General features: G+C 41.3%; 1 protein-coding gene across 44 annotated transcripts in view; it reads left to right on the top strand.

The window, feature by feature from the left end:
- clasp2 (cytoplasmic linker associated protein 2) overlaps positions 1 to 22,299 on the top strand; it is a 58,213-nt gene that overhangs the window by 19,730 nt on the left and 16,184 nt on the right. For 11 of the 44 annotated variants that reach the window (XM_061059460.1, XM_061059456.1, XM_061059454.1 and 8 more), the window contains exons 7-23: positions 1,922 to 1,992; positions 11,082 to 11,222; positions 14,394 to 14,467; positions 14,632 to 14,724; positions 14,847 to 14,992; positions 16,000 to 16,135; positions 16,270 to 16,340; positions 16,465 to 16,524; positions 16,719 to 16,796; positions 16,954 to 17,121; positions 18,042 to 18,082; positions 18,464 to 18,616; positions 19,266 to 19,289; positions 19,709 to 19,726; positions 20,369 to 20,470; positions 20,680 to 20,706; positions 21,677 to 21,703. In XM_061059460.1, coding sequence (XP_060915443.1) covers positions 1,922 to 1,992; positions 11,082 to 11,222; positions 14,394 to 14,467; positions 14,632 to 14,724; positions 14,847 to 14,992; positions 16,000 to 16,135; positions 16,270 to 16,340; positions 16,465 to 16,524; positions 16,719 to 16,796; positions 16,954 to 17,121; positions 18,042 to 18,082; positions 18,464 to 18,616; positions 19,266 to 19,289; positions 19,709 to 19,726; positions 20,369 to 20,470; positions 20,680 to 20,706; positions 21,677 to 21,703 — 1,430 coding nt within the window. Of the gene's footprint in view, positions 1 to 478; positions 1,026 to 1,921; positions 1,993 to 4,679; positions 4,821 to 9,840; positions 10,050 to 11,081; positions 11,223 to 14,393; positions 14,468 to 14,631; positions 14,725 to 14,846; positions 14,993 to 15,999; positions 16,136 to 16,269; positions 16,341 to 16,464; positions 16,525 to 16,718; positions 16,797 to 16,953; positions 17,122 to 18,041; positions 18,083 to 18,463; positions 18,617 to 19,265; positions 19,290 to 19,708; positions 19,727 to 20,368; positions 20,471 to 20,679; positions 20,707 to 21,676; positions 21,704 to 22,299 lie in introns of those variants that run through there. The other 33 variants (XM_061059476.1, XM_061059475.1, XM_061059474.1 and 30 more) reach the window with 24 other exon arrangements.

The raw sequence follows: 22,299 nt of genomic DNA, 5'->3' as shown, positions 1-22,299 counted from the left end.
CTACCACTGGCTGTACAGCCCCTCCCCCTCTGACGAGTGTGTGTGTGTGTGTGTGTGTGTGTGTGTGTGTGTGTGTGTGTGTGTGTGTGTGTGTGTGTGTGTGTGTGTGTGTGTGTGTGTGTGTGTGTGTGTGTGTGTGTGTGTGTGTGTGTGTGTGTGTGTGTGTGTGTGTGTGTGTGTGTGTGTGTGTGTGTGTGTGTGTGTGTGTGTGTGTGTGTGTGTGTGTGTGTGTGTGTGTGTGTGTGTGTGTGTGTGTGTGTGTGTGTGTGTGTGTGTGTGTGTGTGTGTGTGTGTGTGTGTGTGTGTGTGTGTGTGTGTGTGTGTGTGTGTGTGTGTGTGTGTGTGTGTGTGTGTGTGTGTCTGTGTGTGTGTCTGTGTGTGTGTCTGTGTGTCTGTGTGTGTGTCCAGGAATGGGAGGGGGGGTTATGTAAAGGGTAACTGAATCTCCTTTCCGCCTGTCACACACACACACACACATGCAGAGTCCCTGTCTGGGATTTAACTCTTTATACAGTTCCAGAGTGTAGGTCTCTCAGCATTTTTTTCGGGGAGCATAGCGTGACGTATGTATGGGCATCAGTAGGTGGTGCTTTGTCATATGCCCGTAGCATGCTTCGGTCTATGCTGTTTGGCTTTTTCTCTCTCTTTCACCCTCCCTCACTCACTCCCTCCTTTCCTCTTGGAGCCACTGCACCATGTTGGATACAAAGAGCTGAGGGAAGCCGAGGACCAGAGTGTGTCACTAGCATGGGAGCTAATGCAACGTTGCACAGCAACGCAGCAACCTATTAATCAGTCGGCTGGGAAATACTGAAACAAACCAGCATTGAAGACTCAACACTGGGCTGTTTTGAACTGAATAAGGAAATTAAAATGCTAATTTACAGAAGGGAACCACGTGAAAAAGCTGCACGGCTGAAGAGCCTGCTGAAACGCTAATCGTCACGTATCAGGAGCTGCCAAGCTGTCTGTTATTTGTGGACTGGTACCCAAACTGGAATAAACAGACAGAGAAACATACAGAGGTTGGTGTGTGACTTATTCTTGTGTGCTCGCATATTTGACTCACCTTTCAGCAAGGAGACATTAGGGCATGTTAACAGACATGGCTAATTCTATTGGTGACGTGCTGTGTTATCATTATTTCGGTCATGTGAATCAGCAATGGTCAGTGTGCAGGAGATATTTGAGGTCATACGTTAGTGCAAAGGATCTTATTTTACCTTGACTTACCTGTGATTGGGATAGATCTTGGTGTTGTAAAATGCTGGATGGCTAATGTGTTCATGATACCACAGCATAGATCTACCATAGGAGTGTGTGTGTGTGTGTGTGTGTGTGTGTGTGTGTGTGTGTGTGTGTGTGTGTGTGTGTGTGTGTGTGTGTGTGTGTGTGTGTGTGTGTGTGTGTGTGTGTGTGTGTGTGTGTGTGTGTGTGTGTGTGTGTGTGTGTGTGTGTGTGTGTGTGTGTGTGTGTGTGTGTGTGTGTGTGTGTGTGTGTGTGTGTGTGTGTGTGTGTGTGTGTGTGTGTGTGTGTGTGTGTGTGTGTGTGTGTGTGTGTGTGTGTGTGTGTGTGTGTGTCAGTCAAGAGGACTCTTGCTGTTTTATTGCTGCAGCTTCACAAGTGTGACAGGCATGATAGGCACACCCACTCACTGACAGGCGGGGTGTCTGTCCACATGTTGCTGCTGATGATACTTTCACTTAGGATTCACAGCAGCTTGTCTGTCTCCACCTCAAAATAGTGGGTTGTTTGATTTTATTTCAAAGACCCCATCAATAAAGATGATCGGGTACATATTCTTACATTCTGTCTCATTTATATGCATCCAGTTTTGCAGTTGTAGTTATGTCCTTAGGTTTGTTATGAATGTCTGCGTTTTTGCTCTAACGGTACTTCTCTCTCTCTCTTCTCTCCGCAGGTTACAGACATTATTTGCTCGTTTTGATGAAGCCTTGAATTCAGGCAACATGGCTCTCAGCCCGAGTCACGGTCAGTTCCTTTTCTCATGTTTTTTACTCTAATGGTATTGGCTTGCTGTAGCCACCAAACTGAGTCATGTTGTCAAGAAGATTTTACTGTTATCAAGTATTGGGTGTGTATTTGAAAAGATGGTGATTGTGTACGGGTGGGCGGGTGCCTGTGCGTGTCTATATCTGCATGTGCTCCATTTGTTGCCATGAGCTCCTGTAAGAGGACCTAACAGGATTAATGCTTTAATCTGTGTGTGTGTGTGTGTGTGTGTGTGTGTGTGTGTGTGTGTGTGTGAGTGTGAGAATGTGTTTGTATGTGTGATTGTGTGGGTTTCTGGCTGAACCAGACCTAAGCTGAAGGCTACTGCTGCTGATGATTTTGTCATCAGATGATTTTGTCATCAGGAAGGAGAGTGGGCTGTACATTCAACCAGTGTTTTTTTTATTACGAAAAGTTAGTGTTCTTAATGAAACCCCTGCGGCAGAGTTTGTCTTAATGGATTTACTGACACCCATGCAAGGAGGAAAACAGTTCATGTCAAAATATGAGATTTTTTTTGTCAATTAAAAATCTATCAGAGGAAGACTTTATTCATTCAAACCATGCAGCTAATCAAATGAAGATCCAACAAGCCGTCAAGTACCCTCAGATTAATAATTGTCATGGATTTGGTGGCGACTGAGAGGTTAGCTAGTACAACAGCTGCAGAAGAAAGACCTTGAGATGACAGCTAACAACACTTTTTTGGAATCATTATGGATACAGAGAAACAAGGTTACAGTGCAGGTATGGCATAAGACGGAAAGACACAGGGACAAATGTTTCGTCATTGAGTCACAGACTTCAAACATAGAGGTTGTTCCTGGTAAAATGTACGACAAGGGCAACTGACCCCTGCGACAGCAGAAATGCCTGAAATGACTTACATTATGTGCTACAAATTCAGAAGCTATGTTAATTCAAAAGCAAATGCAAGGACTGAAAGGTTCTTTAACATACATAATGTTTGTACACACCGCAAGGAAAATGACTGTTTTTTACTTACTTTATGGTTTTAAGCTTGACTTGAGCTCTCTGTGTGATCATTCAGGTCTGTTGTTTATGTCTAGCAGAGTCTGTGATTGGCTGTTTGTACCTTAAGGCTGCCCTGTCACTGTATCAATGTGTCCAACAGCTACAGATGTGGCTGTTGCCTGCTCATGCCTTGTAGACTGCAAGTTAGTGAGAGGGACATGGAGATGGGCTCAGGGCATGTTGGAGGTGGAGTTGTTATGATGTTGTCTTTGGTGGCAGCAGAGGAATGGAGGGAGTGTTGCTTGTAATCCCTACACTCTCGGGGCATTGTTTATTATCAAATCAGTCTTTTTCATGTCTTTCTTTTTTCTTTCATTGAGTGTTGTTTCTGTTATTAATGCTGTGTTTATCACAATAAATTGTCCAATCAGTTATTTTGTGGAATTAAGCACAAAATCTTTTACCTTTCCTGAGACACAGACACTTGTCTGAAGCAGCCTAGAAGAGATCAAAAACTACACAACAATCAGCTCCTTATGCAGCAATTAACCGTTTGTTAAACGGCTTCAATGATTCAGAACTATTACAGAAGCAGCCACGACCCTGGTTAACCAATCAAAGTATTTTCATTATACATTTATTTTTCAAGTGCCTGGTTTAAAAACCCTTCACCGATGTTGAGCAAATGTCTCAGCTCCCCAAGTATACACAAAATGAAAGTGACTACAGATGCTCACTCGAGTGAGCATGATGTTGGACTCATGCCTCTATGTTTGGCCTTGGCTGACACCTCAAATGTACTTAAGCTACTTTCTTTCCCTCTTTCTGTGCCACTGCAGCCTGACCTGCCACTGCAGCCTGACCTGCCACGGCTGGCTGCTCAGAGCCACACAACACATCATTTGTGGTGCCATTCCATCCCTGTCTACAGGGGATGAAGAATTTACTTCATTATCAATCAATCTGCCAATTATTTTCTTGGTTTATTGCGTTGTCGTTGGTGCCTTGGTGAAAAAAAAAACAAAAAAACAAATCCAGCTTTAGACAGACCATGGACTAACAACGCGTGTAAAAGATTTTTGTTTTACCTCACTCACTTACATACTTTAATACTGATTACAATACTGATATATATTTTGAATGAAGGACTTTTACTTGAAGTTAGGTCCTGAATTCTTAATGTTATATTCAGTTGTATTTGTCTTTTAAATTAAGTTAATGTTTCTTCTGTTCCATTTGGCTTCCTTTTACTTAAATGTATAACAGAAATACCACTCAATTGTCCGATTGTGACGTAAACAGCTCCACTCCATGGCAAGTGGCGTCAAATCGCAACACAACAAATCGATAACCTTTAGAATCGATAATCGTTGTTGCAACTCTACTTTCCAGAACCTTCCAAGATTTTACAAGAACACAAACTCACATATAATATTTCAATATGTACAGACATAAATGTGTTCTCCCTTGCCCTTGCCCCACATCTCTTTTTGGCCAGCTCTGGTTTGATCTGCAGGGTTTAACGCAGCTGTTGCTGAGAGAGGAAGAGGGGAGAGATAGAAAGGCATTGGGGAGGCACTGGGGGGCAATGGGCCGAGGGAGGAAGCTGACAGAGATCTCTGGCAGTAGGCGAGTCACAGCACTGTGCCTATCACTGCCTCTCCCTGATTCATCATGACAGAGACAGAGAGAGAGATTGAACAAACAAGAGAGTAGAGGGGAAAACAAAGGAGAGAACAGAGGGAGAGGAGCGAATATACACTCACAGACAACAGGACTTTTTTTTTATCCGTAACACACTGTAACCATGGCAGTCGGGGATGATGGCGATGGTAAGTGTGTGTTTAATCTCATCTGGCCACGGATGCTGGCACTCAGACAAAGGCTTGTCAGCATATGGTTTTAAATTGAAATCAGCTTAAACTCAAATGCTTTCACCCCGAGTGCTCCGGCTCAGATTGAGGCCATATCTGCAAAGTGAAGGGAAACTGGGGTTTCCTAGAGTGTCTCCATCTCATCGCAGTGTGTTTGTGCTGAGGAGCATGTGTGTATTCTAGAGATTCTTTCTTTTTTTTTGTTGTTGAAAAAAATAGGCTTGTTTTGTTTTTAATTTAAATTTCATTCAAAAGAGAGAGAGGACATATTTAAAGTGATGGTCGTCCGTGTAACTTGCGGCCGCAGGCCTGACTTGAACCCAAGATATCAGCTACATGGTACAGTATGAACCCTTAAAGCAAGCTAAATGCGTAGATTAAATATTCTGTTAGGACTCGTGTACACTCTCCATTTAGTTTGGTGTTCAAATTGTAGAAAACATTTGTGACACCCCCCTTTTTTCCTTGTCCAATACCTCAACTCTACCTGTAGTTGTGATAGTTTGTCTGGTGTGTGTTTTCTGTGTTGATGGTTTTTTTTTTACCGTTGATGTTTGGGATTGTTTATGGAGACATTACTTAGTGAGACACATGTCCTTTGACTTTAAATGTGCTCTGCATCGGTCTTCAAACCTTTCTGCGTTCTAACCTCTCTCCATTTTTCAAAAGCATCTCCAATATTCATCCTAGTTTAACCACGTCTCTGGTGATGGAGCTTATTAGAAAAATGCGTTATATGTGAACCAGTTAGCCTGCACAAATTGTAGGTGTGCCGTAAAACTGCCTACTTCTCTGATCAAAACAAAAACAAACCACATAGAATACAGACCAAGAACATTAAGACTGAGACTGAAACAAAAGAAACCATTGACGATGATCTGTTTCCTTAATTATATTAAAAACCTATTTATTTATTAGTTGTTTGTGTGAATCCTCTTATATGTGCATGTGTGGTTAAATGCATGCATGTTTAAGAATGGCACATGCTTCAAGTATTTGTGTTTGAGAAAGTCAAGCGAGTCAGCACTGTTGGCACCTAGCTCGGCTTTTACTTCAAGTTATTTGGTTTGGTCTGAAAATGAGTTCTTTTAAATTCAAACATACTTACAAACACACCGTAGAAGATTCAGTGCCCTGAAAACTGACCATCAGTAACAGCTTTCATTGCTTGCATAGTACGTCAGTGTTGACAGGGACACACACACACACACACACACTTGCAGACATGCTCATTCTGCTTCAGTGCAGCTCCCATTCTGCAAAAGGAAGCCATGACCCCGTTTCCATGCTAGGCTGGTTGCCATGGCAAAGCTTTTCCTCTGAATATTATGATTTATATATCTCTCTCTCTCTTTTTTGGAATTGGGACTCAAATTATTTCTGTGTGTCTGTGTGCGTGTGCGTTTCCTATAAAGAGCTCTGTTTCCCCGGGCCAGGCTGGATCTGGAGCAGGCCGACTCTTATTAGAGAATCCCGGGCTGAACCTTAAATTTGTCTCTCACCCTCTCTCTCTCTCTTTTCTCCATTATTCTCCGTCCCTGAAACAACCGGATTGTTGAAGTGAAACATCCTATCGTCTCTCTCTTTTTTTAACAATCACTGTTACATCAGTGTTGATGAAAAAAATGTGCAGGGCCTGTTTAAAGGTAAAACACATTTCTTCCATAAGATAAACCTCTATGATACATCCTCCTTTACAACGATTATACTATTATTACACAACAAATTGAAAAAGTTTAGTTTGTGTGATGCTAGCTTATGTTCATGTAGTTCTGTACTATTGTATTATGTTTCTTGTTTTATGTATTTTCATTGATTTTAAATCAGAAGCCATTGCTGTAGGCCTAATTTGTCTTATAATAATCAAGATATTTAATAACTTGCGTTGTTACTGTTGTGCGTCACGTATCTATAAACTTTAGTGGAAGTGGCATGTTTCTACAGAAACAGCTGTGTGCCTCGTAGTCTAGCACTGACACACAGTCTTGTTTTTTACTGTGGAGCCAGAGCTGTCCTGAGCTCTCTGACAGCTTTTCTCCACCTTTTTGCAGTGATAGTTTTGTTCTTCTGTAGGTATTCTCATATGTGGGCAGTGTTTAATGTCATATTATTTTACTTGTTTACCTGGGACTGTGCACAAAGTCACATGAGACCTAAGTGGGAATATGTGACATTGCCTGTTCCCCTGTGACATTGCCTGTTCCCCTGCAGATTACAGCAGATCAGCACAAACATAGGCTTTCTGTGCAGTAAATCTTAATTCCTCTGAAGATATCTTGTAGGGCTCCAAGTCCAGTGCTGAGATTTATATGTATTACATGCTATCATGCCTGTCCAGTTCTCCTGCTGTCTTTCTTCAGTTATTGTTTCTGGGTGTTTCTCAGATTTTCTACTTCTTGTGAAGTAAAATTTAAACCAATATATGCAATGTATGCGCTTCATACTCCGATGTAAACAGATTTTGTACTTTTACATTTGTATCTTATTCTATTTAAGTTGTCAGCAGGAGCTCTGCTGTTTTTATACTTCCTTTAATGGTTTTGCATTAAAACACCAAGTCAAATTCCTTGTATGTGTAAATGTTCTTGGCAATAAATACAGATTCTTATTCTGATGATTGGTTAAATTTATGAAGATCTGTATAAACCCCTTCACATTTTAATTTATCTAAGAATTATTATTCTTTTAAAAAGCTGCTCCACACTCTGTCACTATTTTTCTTACTCTGCTCAGTTGCGAAAGTCTTTAGTTTTAGTTTGAAATATATTGAATTTTCTGTTTTTCTCTGTCCAAAAAATAGACAGTTTAAGAAAGTTGTCTGAGTGGATTTTTACACTGCATGTACAACCATGTGCTGTGTCATTTTGGTTAAAAAAAAACAACACACATTTAAATGATATGTTTCTTTAACATTTACTATGGTATAGTTATTTAACACAGTATAATCTCATCCAGGGTTATAGACATTCTTTCTGGCATAAAAGACGTAAAATAAATTCACACACCAGTACAACCCCTTTCCTTTTATTCCAGTCTGTCATGCAGTGGGATGCTTCTGCGTCCCGTTTTAAAATGTTTGATCTAGAGGAAATATCTGTTGGGAACAGAGACAGTGCTGCCATCTAGTGGTCACAACTGAATATCTGTTTGCGTGCGAGTCTGTGTTTGTGTTCACAGATCTGGCATTTAATCACTAAAGTACTTCTGTAAGGCTGTATGACCTTCCATGTAGATTATATTTGTTTTTAGGCTGGGAAATACTCTGGGATTATTCCCACACAGATTAGGGATTGACCCACTGGGGCCCTACTGCGTGCTTTTGCAGATGTTTTTAAACATGTCTGATTTTGGCCTCTGACTCAGTTTTTCTGGACAACTGATCACATCTATATACGTGAGCCAGTCCTCTATTTTAATAAAGTATTCCTCCTCTGGAGAGAGGAGGCAATCTCAGCCTGGAGTTTCCATGGCAACACTGCCTGGTACATGCTGATATCTCTCACTGTGTGTGTATGTGTTCTGGTAAGCATGTGTCTGTTTCTGTGTTGTTTGTGTATAGACTTGTTATTTGCATCTTGTGCTATATTATTTGGCAGTGCATGATAATCCTCTCCTCCTTGTATAGCGAGAATCATAAAAAAAAAAAAACCCAGCATGAAGTCAAACAAACAGAAAATTATACTGATGATTGAACTAAATTGAATATGTGTATGTGTATGTGTATGTGCAAGAAGGCTTATTGACCATCTCTCTTTTCCCCTCTATTTGTTGCTTTATTCATTTGAGAAGCTGGCCAGCATTGGTCACCATGACAACAAGAGTGCAGTCTGCTCTGTACAAGAGACTATCTCTCTCCTCATTATCTTTCTCTCTCTCTCTGTCTCTCTCTCTATCTCTCTCTGATGTCCCTGCTCTACCCTTCACCCGGAGACTCCCATGGGGTCTGACTAGACAAAAGCATGAGATGCAAATAATGCTAGCATTGATGCTAATCAATGCTGAGACCCTTGATGCATGACTAAAATGCAGGCATGAGTGTTGCTAATTGGCCCATGGTTTTTATTTGAAAGAACTTTAATTCACTGGTGTCTGATCCCTGAATTTATTTGTTTCAATAAGTGTCTTTGTACATAAACTCCACATAAGCTACAATAGTGTGTACAGTTAGTGTCTTGTTTTTCCATTATGCTGTTTTTTCCTGCAGAAAAAAGGAACTTATCTTCTGTGTGGTTTTTTTGGCCCAGCACAGATGTGTTGTTGAGACAGAAGGGTATTGAGAAGCCAGTTCTGAATGTCATTACCTTATGTGCTTGTTTCTTTCAAGTTCGGTCCAAACACTGAATGTTTGCTAATCCCTTCCCTGTGACTACAGAGTAAACACCCCAAGTTATGTCTCTGTCCAACCACTCAGTGACTGACTATACTGTCTGAGTGAGAGTGGCAGGGTCAAGGCCTCAGATGGAGGGGTGTGGTCTTAACCACCCCCACCCCCAACCCCTCACTCTCCCTACACCCCTCCTTTGATCGTCCCCAACATCCTTTGTTCTTTTGAGCATCTAAAGAGAGAGATGGAGGGAGTTAGTAAATGTGTTGTGTCAAAGGTAAATGTAGCTGCATACATTTTTTGTCGAGAGGTAGTTGACAGTGATGTTCGTGTGTGAGAGAGAATAAGGGAGATGTTATGAGAAAATGAAGAGAGTGTGTTGTCAGTGGTAATGTGTTTAGGTTAGCTGGTCTGACAGCCACACAGAGAAGCCCTGGCCTGTTAATATTCCTGGGGTGTCTGCCTGGATCTCTCTCTCACACACACCGCGCACACACACACATTCATAGTTCTGCCTCCGCACTGGCTGCAACACTATGATGTCACCTCTCTTCTGATTGGCTATGAGGCTACTGAGGGAAGGAGGAGGAGAGATGTTGGTAGAGAGAGAGAGAGAGATGGAGGGAGGGAGGGAGAGAAGATAGAGAGAGTGAAAGAAAATGCCGGCACTTGTATGGGTGGAGGGCTTTTCGGACAGCGATGTGAGGGCTGTGTGTGTTTGTGTGTAGACCCTATTTGAGGTGTGTGTGAGGTGTATGTTTGTGTGTGTGTTTGTTGGGGTTCGGCTTGGAGAAGAGGGGGGACCCTAATACCACGCCCTCCCAGAAGTATGAGGCGTCTCATCTGCGAGCGGATCTGTGACTGTGAGTGCAGGGATAGGGTGTGTTGATGTATATGTGTGTATATGCGGTACATATTGTACACAATAAATAATGTTTATATCTGCTTTTTTTACATGATCAGTTATTTTTTACTGAGCTTGAAACAATAGGCGGTGCACTCACTGTTAGCGTTAAGCGTGTTTGTACTCCCATGCATGCTTGTCAGTAGATTTTTGCATGCTGACTGTGTGTGTAGGTAACTTGATGTATGAGTCAAGGTGTTGGGTGGTGGCTTTGGCGCATTTCTGCACGGCTGGTTGTCAGAGGGACCGGTGGCCGACTGCATTCCTATGCCACCACTTTCATGTCCACAGTGGACTTGTGTGTGTGTGTGTGTGTGTGTGTGTGTGTGATGCTAATTGCTGTCCACAAGTGTCTTTACTGGTGAATGTACATTCGGAATCCTGCATTGTTGCAAGTGTGTCTCAACTTTCGCTGTTAGCTTTCTAGCTAGCTTTATTTCTGACCATATACAGATTGAGTATTTGCGTTCTATCAGTCACTGGTTGTACGAGTGGGCATCCTGATTGTCGTTTTGTGTGTTTGCAGTTCCTTGAAGTAAATGTATGTGTGTGGGTTTGCCTTTTTTCTTCTTTCCAATTCTGTGACTGTAATTGGTATTGATTTAGTGATTCCTGACCAAGCTCTCTGTAGAGTACAACCTCCCCCGTTTTCTGCCTCTCATCTTCACTTTTCTTTTGAGCCTCCAAATAGCCTTAAGCCTTTTTTGCTTTGTGTAAAAGAGGGAAATAAAGTTCAAGGTGCTGTGAAATACTTTGAGGTTTGAATTAGAAATATTGGAATATATTACCAGTAATCATATACCATTTTCAGTGTCAGCAGATTTGTTGTATGGATGTATAAAACACTCTGTTGAATACATTTATGGACAGTTTTTATGGTATAGATTTGTACTATTCTGTAACATTATGACAACACTGTCAAAAAGTTTTACCAGCACACCTTCTTGTCCACAGAGTGGATAACAGTCTTCTCTCTGTCCTCTCCCTACAGATCGCAATTTTGAGGATGATGACAGTGTGGATGGGAATCGTTCTTCCTCGGCCCAGGCTGCCTTCAAGGTCCCAAAAGTTCCCAAGAAGCCGGCAGAATCCTCTGCTGCACGCAGGCCCAGCGCCACTGGTGGCAAGCTAGGTACAAAATCTCCTGTAAAACACACACCGTTCATACATGTCCACATTTTCCATCCAAATTTGGAAAAATACATTTTTACTAAAGAAAGTATGGTCTTTAACATTTATTCATAACTTACGGCATCACTTTAAATCATTTGTATATTGTTACAATTTCATTCTTTTGATTTCTCAAATACTTGACATCCAACCAGAGGTACATTCACTGAATAATTTTCGTCCTGACGAGTGATGGAAAAATCTGAAGACTTTCCATCATTTTGACAGATTAGAATACTGAGGACGATCCACCACACCATTCTGTCTGCCATTAATAATACGGGAACATCCTGCACAAATTACTAGAATATTTACAGGGCCATCCTACGACACACAGAAAAAGTTTGCAGGGTTGTGTAGCTTACATGCAGGACAGACCAGCCAACCTCAGCCACTGGTGCAACAACTCGCTCTTTGCCTCTCCTCAACTCACACGTTATGGGGCTGGTCTACACTGCTAACACTTGCCCTTCATCGCTTTTTTCTTCAATGAACTTTGTTTAATGTAGTCACATTCAGTCAGAATAACACCTAGGCAACTTATCTTGTCTACGTTCAAGTGTGTTTGGTCCCAGCACGGATGTGTTGTCTTTTAATCCAAGTTTGAGAAAAACAACAACTGTCTAAAACTATTATGTTTTAGCTGTTCATAAACTATATTGAGCTACAGCATGTACAAGCTAAAGCTAACATGCATTTGTTGTGAGTCCACGATGCTTTGCAAGCTAAGGCTGAAACACTTGCACAAGCATAAGTGCAACCGAGTAACCAGGTAGTAATTCACTAGCACACGCTAATCTAACTAACTCACTAATTACCCTCTGAATTTTTCTGACCCTGTCCGTTAAAATAACAGACACTGAGAATGTCTTATTTAATCTCTGCAGGGACAAGGGATCCTGAAGTTCAAGACTATAAATGGTCATTAAGGATTGACTTGTATCCTCCTTTTTGATGAATTGGCTGTGTACTTTTAGCTTTTTAAGAGTCAAGACTTGACAACCACAAATGTTGTAAAAAACAAGTTAAATTTCTACATACTTTGCAATTTGCAGTTCTACTCCAGATCAATCTTTTTTTAATCCCCACCATCAAGAATTACTAGATGGTTAAACGAATAAGCCTTCAAAGCCGTAGATTGGCTGCAGCCCTGGACATTAGGCCGTCTTTCCTCACTCTACTGCATGGATGTAGACAAGCACAGTGAACGGATAGAATCTCGTATGACCTGTTGGGAAGTTTTTTGATCCACACAATGAAGATACAGTTGTATGTTGGCTCTGATGGGTTAAACTGGCATACCAACCGGAGCATGTGGATGTTGACCTGCTGGTGCTAGCGGTGACCTGCTGGTGCTAGCGATGCTAACGTAAGCGAACCGATTTGACAACATTCAGAAACCTGACACAGCTCACAAACAGAAACCTTCCACTCAACTGGCTGTGTTGTCTGAGTGCTTTCTTACCCTTAGACAAGTCGGCTAGCCTGAATTTAAATATCTGTTTAACCAGCTTGGGAAATTAGTTGCTTGGAACATCCCTCGTTAAGAGCGCCAAAGAATTCACAAAATACAAGGAAATTAGTATAATGAAGTCGTCGAATAGTCGTGTATGTCATTGCACGATTAAGGTTCCTATATTATTGCACATAGAGGATTGAGTGATCTTAAGATGAGCTAGAGACTGAAGAACAAAGAAAGCAAACACAAATGAGGAAAGAAGACACTGCACAGACACACTCTCTCCCTCTCCCTCTCCATCTCCAGAAATCTGATACACTCTCATGTTCTTATCACCATCCTCCTATCTGTGCTTTGCTCAGTTTATATCCTCCTCCCCTTTGAGAGGACCAAATCATCCTGCTGTAGATGGCTGGAATGTTATGTTTGCTTTGTCTTTACATGTATTGATTTCCCCCACCACCCTCTCTCTCTCTCTCTCTCTCTCTCTCTCTCTCTCTCTCTCTCTCTATTGGAAGAAAGCTCTGTTCCCACCACCACACCAGAGTCAATTTCCTGCTTCTATATCTGTGTCAGCAATAACACGCATACATGCACACACACACACGCGCGTAGGTGGATGGGTTTTACTAGAGAGCAGTCTGTCTGAGTCCTGCTACATTTGCGCTACTTGGTGGAGACAGAACGCTGTGATCTCTTGTCACTTGGATCATTACAGGCTTATTGATTGTGCAGCAAATGTAAAAGGCTGAAGTCAAGGGCATGCTGGGGATTTTTCAAATACAAGACTGCACTTCTAAAACCTTGAGCCTGCCACTTGTTTTTCACGTGAACCAGTGTAAAATATATATTTTTATCTCATTATTTGGGAATAATTCATCAGGCTGCTATTTTGCAACATGAGACTGTTTCTCTGATGGAGACAATGGGAGGCTCCATTGTCTCCATTTGCATTAAGACGACAGAATGCACACGCTGGCAATACCCAACAGCAAAACATTTTTTTGGATTTTGCCAGGAAAAAAATAGAGCTTTAAAAAAAAATGTTTTTTATCTAGGATAAACTGATACTATGGCCTAACTTGATGTAACACAGAACATACCTGCACTTACTGATCTACAATACCTGTCTATACAGGTAAAAAAAAAAAAATATAGATTCTGAAATTCACTTTATTCAATCAAAATGTTTGTAATGACTCAAATGTCAATGGTAACAGCAAATAATATGAATTTACAGCCATTCCTGTCACCCTGATAACTCCCTGAGCACTACAGTGATTACAGACATCAGACTTTCTACAACAACGTTCCCAGACGTCTTTAGAGCCATGTAGAGTTTTTCATGTCTTTGTGGCAATGTCAGGTATTAAAAACCAATTTAAATAATCTGGACCTTTTTGAATTTCCTCTTCTGTCCTCTTACCTTTCTTTTGTCTTGTTCTTTCCTCTCCTATTTGCTTCTTTGATAAAATGATGTAGGAGGTGTGGAGCACGTGGCTTCCAGCTCCCCTGAGAAACATGATTGACATGAGCATTGCAGGATGTGCATTCGAAACATAGGCTGCTAACACTTTCTTGACTGTGTGTTTATGTTTTTGTAAGTGTGCTTGAACTCCTGTGGTTTAAATGCAAATACAAATGTATAATAATCCACTCTGCTCTTATTTCTAGTGTCCAAGGAAAGTGCAGGGGGGATCGATGAAGAAGATTTCATTAAAGCCTTCACAGATGTCCCTTCAGTCCAGGTAAGCTACACACGACTGCACATATTCATCCCTTTGGTTAACCAAACTGTACAGTATTTGAAGGTCAGGCTGTCTGAGCGACTAAGACTTTTTTTTTGTCTCTTCCACATGCTTGCTTGGCTCCCTTCCTCTCTTCTTTCCTGTCTCACTGTGCCTCAATGCAGATCTACTCATCGAGGGATCTCGAGGACAACCTGAATAAGATCCGTGAGATCTGCTCTGATGACAAACACGACTGGGACCAGAGAGCCAACGCTGTCAGTTATAATGCACCCTCGCATAATTCCTTTTTTTTTTTCAGTAAATGAATGCAAAGACTAGTTTGAACGATTGTTGGCGTCTTAAACGTACTATTCTTTATCTCTTTGTTTTTCTGCAGCTGAAGAAATTCCGCTCATTGTTGGTGGCGGGCGCAAACACCTACGACTGTTTCTACCAGCACCTACGGCTACTGGATGGAGCCTTCAAACTGTCCGCTAAAGACCTGCGCTCACAAGTCGTCCGAGAGGCATGCGTCACTGTGGCGTGAGTGTTGATTGCATATACTGCCATCACGTGACAAAAAAAAAAATCCTGCATAAATAACGCACAACTGTAACTTTAATGCTAACGTCTGGAATACCAAGCAACCAAAATTAGCTTGATTTGCAGTGACAGAAAAAAAATCCCAAACCTATCCTCATCAGAGCATCCAGCCCTCCCTGATTTATACAAGTTCAGGGAACAGTTAGTTAAATATTCAGTTAGTTAAATATTCAGAGACATTGATAAGAGTCCGGCTGTGCCATCATTGACAGATTTAGAGTTGTAGAATATACATTTATACACCTATTCATTAAAACCCAATACATTGTGGGTATTTTAGCTAATCTGTGAGGACAGCTTTTTTCATTCTCTGTTGTCATTCTTGAAGGCACTGCAAAGTATATTTGTGATTTTAATTGAACAAAGCCCTGATTAATCAGAAAGCAATGAACATGGTTCCAACGCGTGACCATCTTGCTACATCCCTGGTTATTGGTTGTCATGCTATCAAGTTATTATTGATGTTCAGGTGGGATAATAGACTTCACAAGAGAAAATGGGATATTTTGGTTGGTGCTTATTTTTTTAATTAGTGTAATTCATTTTTTAGTTTGAGAAAATAAAAAGGAAAATGTAGGTTAAAAATGCCCAAACCATTATTGCAATGTACTTGTAGTATTCAAATAAAGTGCTCTACATCTGCAGGTGTACTCACCTTATTTTATGATTAATTCATCATCATATATAAGTATGGAAGTGTACATGGTTATATCCACAGACAGCACACTTTTCGCTTCTACAGAAAGGAATATATTGGTGTATGTGCACGATGCGTTCCTATCATACCGGCTAAATTGTCACTGAAAAAGTCCTGGAAAATGATCTTGAGAAAAGGGTGGAAACCCTGAATAAATCTTTATCAGGATGTTTTACCACAGTTTGGAAAGTGAGTGATCTTTATGGAAAATGTATGTTGAGTATTGGTGTGTGTGTGTGTGTTCTTGCAGCCATCTCTCTACAGTGCTGGGGAATAAATTCGACCATGGAGCGGAAGCCATCGTTCCTGTCCTGTTCAACCTCATCCCAAACTGTGCCAAAGTCATGGCCAGCTCCGGTGTGTCGGCCATCCGCATCATTATAAGGGTGAGCTCAGCAGATACACAGCCTTGTAGAGATTGATGTGGCCAGTCTAAGATACTGCTGTTGTCTTGATTATTGGATTTGTTTTGTCCCCTTATTGACAATTCTTCCCTCTCTACTGCGTTTCCTGTCTGCAGCACACACACGTCCCCAGGCTCATCCCCCTGATAACCAGTAACTGCACATCCAAGTCTGTGTCTGTTAGAAGGTGGGGTTAACATCAGCTTGGTCTGATGTAATGAACATATTTAAGATAATTAACAAGATCATGAGGTGCTTTCAATGATGCTGTTCTGTGATAATGAGAGTGATTTAAAAAATGTGTCCTTCAGGCGCTGTTATGATTTCTTGGACCTACTACTACAAGAATGGCAGACCCACTCTCTAGAAAGGTGAGGATGGCTTTCAGCGTAGTTCAGATCAACACATAACTCTACTGGGACACTACTGTCTATAAGCTATTTTTCTACTCTTTTCATCTAGCACAACTGTATTATTAAATTTTCATAGCTATGAATGTATTTTTGCAACTTAACTTTTTTTCTTTCTTAATTTTCCCTTTTCATTTCCATTGCTCTGCTTGCAGGCACACATCAGTTCTAGTTGAGAGCATCAAGAAGGGAATTCGAGATGCAGACTCGGAGGCCAGAGTGGAGGCACGCAAGTAAGACACATGCAGGTTTTCTGAAAATCAAATTATATGAAAGACAAATAGCATTTAATATCTCACCAACATCCATTTCCTCTCTCTGAATCTCTTCCCCCCCCCCGCCTCTTTTCCACACCATCGTGGTTTTCTTCTTGGCTGCCGTCTCTCTCAGAGCCTACTGGGGTCTGAGGAACCACTTCCCAGGGGAGGCCGACGCTCTCTACAACTCCCTGGAGTCGTCTTACCAGAGAACCCTTCAGTCCTGCCTGAAGAGCTCTGGCAGTGTGGCCTCGCTTCCCCAGAGTGACCGCTCCTCCTCATCCTCTCAAGAGAGCCTCAAGTAAACCCTCAGCACTGTCTTTCTAAACTATGTCTTTAGACCTCTCGGTTGAATTTCAGAGCGCTTCTAATTCTTATAAAAAGAAGTTATTTAGGCAGGAATCATTTTAAGAGACATTTTTGTAGGAGTTAATCTGCAGACCTGAACATAACCTCGCTGCACATAGAACAGATCTCCTCAGTTGAATTTCACTTTTCTGCTCAGCTTACCGATCATCAGAAAGTCCTAACTAACCTTTTCACTTTTATATGAGCTTTGCAGCTTTGTTGAAGGAGTAAATAAAGGCTTTAAAGCTTTATCATTTTTAATTTCCCATTGTTTTGCATCTTCTGAGTCGAATTTCACTCCAAATTTTAAACCAAAGAAAGCTGTTAAAATCAAGCAAAGTTGAAATGTGTGTTTTGGTGTAGAAAGCTTCAGTGTGATATCTGTGTTGAAGGTAGTGTTTGAAAAAAAGTAATTAATTTTATATAGTTTTTAGATTTAATTCCATGCGTTACATCTTGAGTTCTCATTTTTCATCAAATAATAGAAGACTAGTCACTGTCACAGAATAGCTCCCTTTTAAAGATATAAATAACTATGAACTATAATAATTTAGAATGAAATAAGTTAAAAGAAAGAATATAGTCATTTTGAATTGAAGTAATTACTACAGTCACCCCTTTCGTTTTGCACTTCTTAGCCTCAGTGCGCCAGTGTGTCTCTTAACATTTGAATTTGATTCATGCACAGTGTTAGAAAAAAAAGCTGCCACTCCTCTTCACTGAAACATTATTGAGCTGTTAGACGTATCATTGAGAAAAAAACAGGAATAGTTTTAATGATTTGTAACTCGGCCCCAATGTTTATCCTCGAGATTTTCTCTGTGTGTTGTTGTTTTGTTGTGTACTGACCTACTTCTCTCTCTCTTCTCGCAGTCGGCCTCTGACTTCTAAATGGTCAGCAGCTCCATGCCGTGGTGAGTCAAGCACACACACTCTCACACACCATAATCTCTTGCTCACTTTGAAGTCACACACACACACACACACACACACACACTATGACAGATATCAGCTCCTACAAAACCATTTCCCATCATTCTCATTCACATCTGACTGTGTCCAGCCCCCGTGCAGCCACTTTCTGTTCTGTTTTTTTGGGTTACTACACACATGTGCACACACATATGTGGATATGTGTCTGGTCTGTTTGTGTGTTTCTGTATAGTATCATTATTGTGTTGTTTAAGTGTTGTGCTGGCATGTGTTTGTGATGTATATATGCCCTCATCACCTCCCATCCCTTCTTCCACACGCTCCTGCCCCTCCTCCTCCTCCTCCTCCTCCTGTCACATCAGTCCCTGTGGGTTCAAAAGGTGGGGTGTCATCAGCCTCCCTGCAGCGTTCCCGTAGTGACGTGGATGTTAACGCAGCAGCTGTGGCTAAGCACCGGCACGGCGGACAGACCAGGGGAGTGGGTCGTCTGCCCCCTGGTTCCTACTCCTCATTGGGTAAGGGTCCTGCCAATCGAGTTGGATGACTAATCAGACGTCAGACAGCATGTGATCAGAAGAAAGTCAGGGATCTCCAAACTCTCAGATCAGATTAGAAGTATTGCTTCTAAAGTTTCTGATAGTTTAATTAAGTAAGGCTACCATCTACAAAAGTTCACATTTATCAGGATGGATCGACACATTCACACACTCCAGAGCTTGGTCTGGCCTTTCTCCTTCCCCCTCCTGCTGCCTGCTCATTGCCTGTTAATGTGTATCCTGTATATGTGTTCCAATAGATATTCTCTGTGTGCATGGTCTGTAGATGAATATCGTCCTTTGTGGTCCTCTCTCGATGCTCACCTCTGTATCTGCATGGTTCTCTGTTAAACAGATAAACTAATGGAATGTGTGCTCCTCTCTCCTCTTTGTCTTTTCACTTTTCTTACACTCTTTGTTTCCTCTCATTATTTCATCATTCTTTATGTCTTAACATTTCTCTTTCATTTCCCCTCTTCTTGGTTTCCTTTACCTTCTGTATCTTTTACTTTAATCTTCATTTTGTGTCACTCTTTTGCTTTTTGTTTCCTTTTGTTCCTTCCCTTTATTTCCTCCATCACTATCTTTTTCTTCTTCTTCTTCTTCTTCTCTCTCTTTGCTACTAAAGATGATGCCTCTGATAAAACGGATGGTAAGATCATCTCACTCTGCTTCACCAGCTACAGCCTACACAATGCTTTTCTTTCCTTTTTTTTTCTTTCACTTCTCCATCATTTCATCCCAGTCCATGTCACCTCCCTTTGTGGCAGAGCGAGGCCACAGCTCCCCCTGCTGTCCGCATTACATTCAACCCTCCATTTGAATCAGCGTCCTTCTCAGCACATCTTAAATCACATTATTTACCGTACACATCCGAGATCATCTTTTGCTTTACTAAACTTAACCCTTGTCATTAATATTGAACTGATCTGTCAACAGCCGCTTTAAACTGCATCATTCAGTTTTTAGATCTCAGTGGAATATCTAGGATGTCTTCTTTTTTTGTGCTATTCTACACATGTCAGGTAAAATGTGTTGTTTACAACCTGCTCCTTCTTTGTCTGTCTGTAGGGACCAGGTCAGATAATGGTAAGATTGTGGTTAGGTGGATGTGTGTGTGGACGTGTTGTTAGGGATGCTCTAGTTGATAAAGTTAAACCAAACTCACACCTAGAGTTCAAGTTTGTCACAGTCTGCATCAGTATTTTTTAAATTTGGAAGATAACCTTAGAGTTTGCCATCTTCAATCAAAGATTAGCAATGTAATTGTCTTTGATTGTTTGAATAGTCTGAATAGTGCGTATGATGATTTTAACAGTAGAATTGCATAGCAAAAGTCAGTTGATTGGTTGACGCACTACAACAGCGAAAATGAATGAGAATCTAATGCAGAAATATTTTAATATAGCTCACAAAATATTTTTTTTTAATCAAATTAGTTAACAATCTTAAATAACACTCTGAATTTGTTGGATCATGACCTGTTTTAGTTTTTAACTTACTGTAACTACTTCCTCATCCACCCAGGCATCCATGTATTTATCTGTGTTTGCATCTGGCTGCATCTGCATAGTTTAGGTTCTGCTGTTAGTTCAGAAGCTTTCAGTAGTAGCAGCTGTCAACAGCTGGAGTGCTTCTTAGTTTTTTCAGCTTCATTGGGCTTTTGTGGCTAGATATATTAGCTGAGGGAGTTCAGTGTTTATTATTTATTTTGCCCTGTGATACACACAGGACGTGTACGCACCAAGCAGCCCTTGTCCACCGCCAGCAGCGTCTCCAGCCAGGTGGACTCACGAGGACGCAGCCGCACCAAGATGGTCTCCCAGTCGCAGCGTAAGTACCCAACTCTCTATCACATTCACAGCCTAGCTGAAAGCTGTGCCTGAAACATTCTAGGTATAAACACGCACTTGAAACAGAACGCTGTGCGAGTAACCATCTACTAGTTTGTTTGTGGTTTTTCAGGCTCTTTTTGTGGAGTTTGATTTCCTGTTGCCTTCACGGTGACGATAAGCTCCATGTAAATGTTTTTGTGCCTTCAGGTTCCGATGAATCCGATTGCACGCCAGGTATTCTGTTTGTTTGTCAGAGTCAGAGTGTTGTCTATCTGTGTTCAACAGTGGGGAAATAGTGGCCCACCTGCTACTGCTCTCATTCTGATCCAGGTGTTTTTATGTAAAGAGGAGTGTGTGCGTGTGCCCCCTGCATGCTGTGCCCCATCACTGATGGGATGGTGTGGTGAGCGGTGTATTCACGCAGCTCTAGCCTGGCTCTGGCTGTCATTTATCTTTTTTAAAATACTTAATGTAAGAACACAAGCCAAAGAGCTAACTGCTTTTGCAACGCAATAGGTAGATCATTTGCTTTGCAAGAATTATTGCTGCTTTCAGCCGGATGACTCCGGTGCAGGACACCAGTTTAAAGTGGACAGTGATTGGACCACAGCCCAGTGCACCATTCATATCTGGATATTTAGCAAAAATAATTGAAAATGTAGATTGTCTGATTAAGAGTTCAAAAGCCCAAACCTCAAAATAACTACACTGACTGAGACCGAGGACATGGCAGCTAAACAGAGGCTCAGAAAGATCTCTGTTTGTGTGTGTGTGTGTGTGTGTGTGTGAAGTGGAGTGTGTGGATATTTTTAAGCATATTTACTTTGAGGCTTTTTTTCTTCATTGTGAAACAGGCTTTGCTTCATACGTATGCCAGCCTTTCCCAACATGCACTGCTTTTCCCGGGCTATCATCTGCAGCTGGTTTAGTGTGCGTGTTTGTTTAAGCATCATACCGTATTTTCAGTTTTCCTGTTTAATAAACTGGTTTGTGTTATCAAAGTGCTTCAGTGTTTCCTTCATACTTGATATTGAACACCAGGATGTGCTGCCATCAAGCTCTGTGTTCTGACCCCCATGGCCTTTTTTTATTAAGTTTTTTATTTCTGGCTAACACCCATAATTCTTCTGGTTGAATCTGCTGTTCCTTACCCCTCGCCTCTGCTTCCCCCCTTCCTTCCAAACCAATGGGCCTAATGGCTCAGGATCTCAGTCTGCTACCCCTGTCGGTGGTAAGATTACAACGCTACTTCTTTTTTACCCGCTCTCTGTATCTTTACTGCCTTTTCCTCTGTTGCTGTGACTCCCCGATCCTTCACGTGCACCTAGAAAGGTCACTCAAGGCTCCTCCCACTCTGGCCGAGGCATGCTGAGATGTGTAATCACTAGACTGTTGACATGGCTGTTCTATGATCATGCTCGACACACTGCTTTGGGAGTCTTGTGTTTTTGCACTCTGGTGTTTGTCAGAAATGAGCATAAAGAGAGAGAATATTAATTATTTTTCTACTACTAGTAAAAAAATAATAATGCAATAACAATATGTAGTTTGTTCGGTGCAATGAAACCTTTACACAGTCAACTATCTTTAAATAGTTTGTAGACTTAAACGCTTTACCCTTCTATATATATAAGGACAATGAATGGAGAGAGAGGAAGGGTACGTGTTTTATAATTGACTAGAGATAAAAAAAAAATAGGGTTAGGTAGTTCCAAGTTTTCTTTCAGAAATAGAAAATTCATCAAATATTAGCCACATTAATAATGCTTATTTGAATTGGTGTCGAGGTCGCCTCAAATATCAGAACAGTCCCTGTTGGTCTTTTCT

Source organism: Labrus mixtus, chromosome 16 (assembly GCF_963584025.1).
Source record: "Labrus mixtus chromosome 16, fLabMix1.1, whole genome shotgun sequence".
NCBI classification, from domain to species: domain Eukaryota; kingdom Metazoa; phylum Chordata; class Actinopteri; order Labriformes; family Labridae; genus Labrus; species Labrus mixtus.
This window is presented reverse-complemented; position numbering and strand designations above follow the sequence as displayed.